Below are 7,542 nucleotides of genomic sequence, written 5' to 3'. Positions count from 1 at the left end.
ACGAATCAAGCTAAGTCTTATTTACAATTAAATATTTTATGGCTTCCGTATACCTACATAAGCCTCGGCTCCTCCATGTTCCTGTGACTTTCGTCGACCGCCTCAGCTCTCCTATGTCTCCGTGACTTTTGCCCACCACCTTGGTCGCACCCTAACTGTTTATACAACTTGGTCCGTCCACTACACGGGCGGCCAGGGGTTACACCCCATGGGTGCCTAGCTCATGCTGGTGCTTTTCCGCACAGTTCCGGCTGCTTTGCAACTTGTCTGTCCCTGTTAACAGTTGCTAAAGTACTCGGGTAGCACATGCCTTAATCCGTAAAACCTTAACTCATCCTGCGCGTCTCCTATATGCAAGCATCAGGTCAGCCCCAGCGCTATAGCTTGAGATAAACCGTCATCTCTGTGAGCAGTGGTCAGTAGGGCTAGGTGCTTAAACGTAACAGGCTAACTACCTGGGGAAATTACTTAGCCTACAAGAGCAGGATGCGCAAGAGTTTACTTATATAGTGAATTAAACTTCCGAGTTGTTCAATGATTAAACGATCTACACTATGCTACATGATGATTGTATTGTCCTTTTATAGCTCAAAAACTACTCGGCGTGCCTCCCGTCACGCGGCCGACCTCTCTAGCTCGGGATGGGAGGCAACTTGGCATGCTTCTATGACTTGTCTGGCTCCTAGGCTCGGGGGCTGGGCGCCGCAGATGACTCGACGTGCCTCTCGTCACCCGGCCGACCTCTCTGGCTCGGGGCGGGAGGCGGCTTGGCATGCTTCTATGGCTCAGCCGGCCCTAAGGCTTGAGGGCTGGGCACTGCAGATGACTTGGCGTGCCTCCCGTCGCCCAGCAAACCTCTCTAGCTCGCCGCGGGAGGCGACTTGGCATGCTTCTGCAACTCGTCCGGCTCCCAGGCTCGGCGGTTGCGCGCCATAGATGACTCATGTGCCTCCCGTCGCCCGACTGACCTCTCTGCCTCGGCTCGAGGCGGGAGGCACCTCGACGTGCTTCCACCAGTCCTCATGCTCATCCTCGGGGGTTGGATGCCTAATTCTGGCTGGCGTGCCTCCGTGGCGCCACTGGTCCTCATCCTCAGGGGCTTGGCGTCTATTTCAAGTCGGCGTGTCTTCATGGCTCCTCCAGTTCTCGTCCTCAGGGGTTGCGTGCCTACTTCAGGTCGGCATGCCTCCGTGGCTCCGCTAGTCCTCGTCCTCAGGGGTTGGGCGCCTATTTCAGGTCAACGTGGCTACACGGTCCCGCTAGTCCTCATTCTTGGGTCTGGGTGCCTACTTCTGGTTGGCGGGCCTCCATGGCTTCACCCATCCTTATGTTCGAGCACTAGGATCTACTTTAGGGGATAACTTTTTCTTCTTTGACTATTGTACCGATTATCTTAATCACTTTAATGCTCGGGGGCTACTCCTACAGAGTGCGTTTTGCGAGGCCCTCCATAACCTTTGCTCCGACTGCTGAATGCCAGCATCCATCAACTCGGCACTCGTCTTCGCTCTACGCGTTGGCTCTGCGTTTGCTCAGAATTTCTTCTTTTGAGCACTGTGCAGCCTCTCCGTCGCCATGATGTCTTCGTAGCTTCAGCCGACTTCATTTCAAGTTTCACTGTGGTGACCTCAAGTTACTCTTCACCTACACAATGCTCGGGGGCTTGAGGGATATGGGTACCCCATGGGCCCCGACCGACCAGGATACTGGCCGGACTGACAAGTAGGGCCCGCCCGACTAGGGCGTGCGGGCCGAGGACATGAAGTTACTTGGAGTGCAAGTCAAGGCAACAAGACAGTTCAAATCTGCCTGGATATCATGGAACGTGTACTGTAGTCCAACTCAGATTACTTTCCATGTAACTACCGAGTAGATTAGATTCAAACTGACTTTTAACTCTTGGTCGTCAGCCTATATAAGGCGGCCAAGGGCACCCCCGAGGGTATCCCAACAATCAGATCAATCTCAAGCAATACAAACTAGCATACAGGACGTAGGGTATTACTCTCCGGAGGCCCGAACCTATCTAAAACCTTCGTGTCCTTCGTGTTCTCGCGATCACCTTCGAGTTCTTGATTTCGCAATCGCCCTATGCTTTGACCTAATGGGGAGCTCTATTCCAGTGTCTTGCAAATCTTCCTTGCTAGCCCCAATAACCTTCCGTTAATCATGATTAGGCCCTGCAACCTTGTTTAACCCATAGACTGGTCGTTACAGCTCCGTTTATATCTGTTCTTATTGAGTTAGGTTTGTAATAACACAAATTACATGTTAGTACTGATCTTTCCATCATGCATGTTTTTAAAATAAATTTAATATTAATCTGATTAATGCATGTTAAACATGTCTTCTTTAATTAAAAGCTACTTAGTGTTATAACTGCTTTTCATAATAAATGCTAAATTAGTTAATGCTTATTTAAATAACTCTTTCAATTAAAAGTCAATGAGAGATGCAACATGGTGGTTCATAATTAAACTTAAATTGATTAATGTTTATTCAATTTGTTTTCTAAATAAAGGCTCCATAAGTTATATCTCGAGCTTTCATAATTATATGTTAATTTGACTTAATATAAATATAAATGTGTTTTTCAATTATATTTGGTTAGTTCAACTCAAATCATAAAGCTATGCGCTTAGATGTTTACGTATACTTTATTTTCAAATTTACTTTGCATAAATTGTACTTGAATGTTTATAAATAAAATTTGACTAAGTTCTACATTGTCTTAGACTGATCTGCTCTATGATAGCTTTGCAGTCTTAAGAGAGGTTTATGCTTTGCTTCGACACGAAATCTTAGCGGGTTACACACTTTCGTTGAGAGATCAAGAACAACAACATTCTTTAAGTTCCCCCACTTGCTGGAATTGGACCCTCGAAGTTGCTATCGTACGCATAGAGAGTTTTCAACTGTGTAAGGTTTCCTTGTGACGAAGGTATGATGCCTGACAAGCTAGCGTAGTAAATGCCTAACACGGACATGTCTTCTAGGCGACCAATGCTATCTGGAATCACTCCGGATATGAAAGTATTTGCCAACGCAAGCAGTTCTAGACCAAGCAAATTACCTATGCTGGATGGAATAAATCCCGAAATCCAATTGTTTCCTATACAGAGTAATTGGTGTGTTGTCGATAGATTTGCAATTGAGCTAGGAAGTTCCCCGATGAATGAATTATTGTCAAAAGCCAGTTGCTGAAGCTGGCTGCAGTTTGCCAGCATGGTGATGAATTCCAATCCGTCCTTATCATTGGATCCTAACTTATTGTCACTAAGGACAGGTAAATGAGGCTTCGCAATCTTCCCAAAATTGAAGGGCACGCTTTCACTAAAACTGTTCCATGCGAGTTCAAGACCCACGACAGCAGAAAGGTTGGAAAAAGGCCCGCAAGCGCATCGCCACCATATGCAATGGTTTGTTTTATTTGAGCGATCGAAGGGCAGTGAATGGGATTTTGGTGCTTGCTAGTCCCTACTTATATCGTGACTAATCCCCGTGACGGGTACTCCCTCCATCCCAAAATAAACACACATCTCACTTCTCGAAGAGTCAAACATTTTTAAGTTTGACTAAGAATAAAGAAAATAGTATCATCATTTGCATCTTCAAATAAATATATTAGGAAAGTATATCCAACGCCCAATCTAATGATATTTATTATACATTATAAATAGTAGTACATTTTTTTATAAATTTTAGTCAAACTTAGAAGTTTGACTCCTCGAAAAGCGAGATGTGCATTTATTTTGGGACGGAGGGAGCACGTGCATAATCTATACGCATCCCTACCCAACAATCCTCGGTAGATTAGATAAGTCTCTCGGATACACGCAGTGGCTGTCACATTCTTTTTATAAAGCCTTGCACCGGCTGTTTTTCTTTTCATTAAGGGGCGCTTTCTCCACTCTGTTAGTTGCAGAGTTGCTAGTCCGGTGCTCCTTGGTTCATCAAGAGACCGTAGCTCCGTCCACCATTCAACTGTCTGCGCTCCCAAGGCCGGTGGTGCCGACTGCAGGCCAAGTCTCTGTTGCACATTGAACCAGGAAGGCATCTCTGATCGCACGCATCTCAGCGGCAGCATCCCGCATCGCCGTCCGCTCCCTTGGCAGCTGCTTTGAGCAGGACACGCCAAGCCCGACCACTGAAGCCAAGCACCTCTCGCTTCTGCTTCTCACCGTGGCAGGGTCTTCGCCCTTTGCTTCTTCATGAAACCAGATTGCCGGGTCGGCTACCTCCAAGGCTCTGTCGGGGAGAGCGGCCTCGGCGAACTTATGAAGGTCCAAGGAGCCTTTGAACATGTCGTCAGTAGGGCTCATCCCGGTGAACATCTCAAGCAACAGTATGCCGAGGCTGTAAACATCTCCAAGAGTTGAGACAGCGCGACCCTCGCCGTACTCTGCAGTCAATTCAGATTTCAGACACTATTTGGTCAGTGGATTCATGGCAAGCTACTTATCAACGTGCATGCCGAGATAACTGGACTTGGCAAAATGGAAGTTAAAAACTGAACATAGCAATATCAGTGTTAGTTTCTGTTACCTGGAGCGACATATCCGATGGAACCTCTTAGTCCAGTGAAGCTAACTGAATTCAGCAGAGTTTTGCTAGTGTCGTCAGGAAGGATTTTTGATATGCCGAAATCTCCAACCCGAGCACTCATATCTTCGGCAAGGAGGATGTTACTTGGTTTGAGATCACAATGGATAATAGGCGGTTGACACTGATTGTGAAGATAATCCAGAGCATCCATGATATCTACCGCAATGTCTAGTCTCTGAGCTAAGCTGAGTGTATTGCTCAGACTCTGTATTTTGGATGCTGGATGCAGCCAATCATTTAGGTTACCATTGGGCATGAACTCAAAAACCAGTGCCTTGAATTCTTGGCCTTGGTGATCAATGCTTAAGCAACAGGTGATGATCTTTATGAGACATCGGTGGCGCACCCTTCGCAGTGCCTCACATTCAGCCACAAAACTTCTAGTAGACCCAGATTGCCGTACGTTGAATACCTTTACAGCTGCGGTAATTCCCTTGTCATGTAAAGTGCACTTATAAACTGCACCATAGCTTCCTTGTCCGAGCAGATTAACCTCCGAAAAATGGTCAGTCCCATTTGCTAATGCTTGATATGAAACCCTTTCGTGCTGTTCATCAATTACTGTGGGAATGAGTTGATTTTCCTTTCCTTGTCTGAGCGTCTTGTGGATCAAATGGATAAGAAAAACTACTAAACCTAAGAATAGAAGTGCGCAGATTGACGCTACGGTGACCATAACTGACCTTGACATTCGCCTTCTGTTCTTCCCCGCAGCAGCTGTGAAGCACGGAGCTAAGTGAAGTTGAGGGTTTCCACCACAAAGCTCATCATTTCCATCAATTGACAAGTGAGTTGCATTTGCAAAAGGACCCCTTTTTGGCACTTCGCCTTGCAAATCATTGAAGGACAAATCCAGTTTTGCCAACAATGTCAAATTCTGTAGAACTTTGGGGATGGAACCTGACAAGTTGTTGTGTGCAAGATACAGTTGTTGCAGGTCGCCAATGCTAGCAAGGGCATCAGGAATACTACCAGATAGCTTATTCATTGTTAGGTTCAGTAATGCAAGACCTTTTAAGTTCTTCAGAGATTGAGGTATGCTTCCTTCTAATAAGTTGTTATCGAGCAGCAGCTTTACCAACGATATACAGTTCCCAACACTAGCTGGTATGGTGCCTGAGAACTTGTTTCCAGACAGAATCAGTTCGTTAAGATTCACCATGGTACCAACCTCAGTTGGAAGTGGCCCGGATAGTGAATTATATGATAAGTCTAAGTACCAGGAAAGTCGAGGAAGTTTTAAAACCTCTATAGGAATTGAACCATTGAGTCGATTTGTTGAGAGATCAAAGGCAAACACATTCTTTAAGTTCCCCAAGTTTGATGGAATTGGCCCCTCTAAGTTTCCATAGTATAAATAAAGATTATTCAACTGTGTAAGATTTCCTAGTGATGAAGGTATGAGGCCTGACAAGCTAGTGTTGTAAAGGCCTAACCCAACCAAGTTTCTTAGCTGACCAATGCTCTCTGGAATCTGTCCAGATACTAAAGTATTTGCCATATCAAGTACTGTAAGACCAACCAAATTTCCGATGTTTATTGGAATATTCCCAGAAATCATATTGTCTCCCAAATAAAGATGTTGCAGAGTTGATGACAGGTTTGCGACTGAATTAGGCAGTTGCCCGCTGAAAGAGTTGTTGCCGAGAACAAGATACTGAAGCTGGGAGCAGTTTGCCAGTGAAGTGATGAATTCCCACCCTTGACTGTCGTTTGCTTCTAGCCTGTTGTCACTCAAGAACAGGTCAGTAAGACTTTGCAACTTCCCCAAAGCAGAAGGCACATATCCAATAAAATCATTTCCTGGAAGGTTTAGTAACGTGAGAGCAGAGAGGTTGCCGAGCGAAGGTGGGATAGCTCCACTGAATCGGTTGCTACTAAAGTCAAGAACTTCCATACCGGCGAACCTATCGCCGATATCAGCAGGGATGGTTCCAGACAGCATGTTGTTTCCTACCACCAAGTTTTTCAGTGAGGACAGATTGTACAGGGAGTGTGGAAGCACACCGGAGAGTCTGTTCTCATAGAGGAAAAGGACCTGCAGGCCGCCCATGCTGCCAAGTTCATGTGGGATCGGACCCTCGAGGTGGTTTTCTGTCAGATCAAGGTAGATCAGGGATGACAGGTTACCTAGTGATCCTGGTATGGCACCCGTCAAGCTGTTGTTGCCCAGTGAGAACTTCTGAAGACTTGTTAGCTTGTCTCCAAGCTCAACAGGGATACGCCCATGGAACCGGTTACTGCTGAGATCTAACAGCAGTAAGCTGACACAGGAACTGAGGTTGGAAGGAAGCGTACCAGAGAACGCATTGTATCTCAGATCAAGCGTCTGCAGACGCGCTAGGCGGCCGATGCTTGCTGGGACCTCCCCCTGGAACCAGTTGGAACTCAGGTTCAGGGTCCGCAGGAAAGTGAGGTTCCCAATGGCCGGGGAGAGGGCTCCGGCGAGCCCATAGGAGGGCAGGCTCAGTGCCACCACCTGGCCGCCGGTGCACGCCACGCCCTCCCAGCCGCAGACGCCAGCGGTGCCATTCCAGGATGCAAGCATGCCGGAGCCGCTGCCGGCGAGCTCAGCCTTGAAAGCAAGTAGCGCGCTGGCCTCGTCGCTGGCACCGCCGTGCGCTCCCCAGGAGGCCGCTGCGATCATCACGGCGATGGTGGCAGGAAGCAAGCTCATGACGCGCATTGCCAATGCCATGGTAGAGATGGGCTGGAGCGTATTGAAGAGCTGCTGCCAGACAGAGCTTGCTTTTCAATGTCTTGCTGAACATGCACATGCATCGCATCTGATTCGTGATCTGGTGAGACGTCGCTGTCTGCTTCTGTTTTTGACTTTGACATCGACCAGCGGCCTTCCAAGTTCCAAGTATGGTAGGAACGTGTGTAGGAATTTTTGACTTTGACATTGAGCTTGACCATTGTCGCCAATTTCAGGGA

General features: G+C 47.1%; 1 protein-coding gene across 1 annotated transcript; it reads right to left on the bottom strand.

Moving 5' to 3' along the window:
• Window positions 1-3,637: 3,637 nt before the first annotated feature.
• On the bottom strand, window positions 3,638-7,335 carry LOC101752715 (probable LRR receptor-like serine/threonine-protein kinase At3g47570). The gene is made up of 2 exons (XM_004968171.3): window positions 4,546-7,335; window positions 3,638-4,402 (listed from the first exon to the last, which is right to left on the bottom strand). Exons 1-2 carry the CDS (start codon window positions 7,301-7,303, stop codon window positions 3,981-3,983), a joined length of 3,180 nt encoding a protein of 1,059 aa, XP_004968228.1. The 5' UTR covers window positions 7,304-7,335; the 3' UTR covers window positions 3,638-3,980.
• Window positions 7,336-7,542: the final 207 nt, after the last annotated feature.

This window comes from Setaria italica, chromosome V (genome assembly GCF_000263155.2).
Source record: "Setaria italica strain Yugu1 chromosome V, Setaria_italica_v2.0, whole genome shotgun sequence".
NCBI classification, from domain to species: Eukaryota; Viridiplantae; Streptophyta; class Magnoliopsida; order Poales; family Poaceae; genus Setaria; species Setaria italica.
The sequence above is the reverse complement of the archived record's forward strand: the minus strand, read 5'-3'. Positions and strand labels throughout refer to the sequence as shown.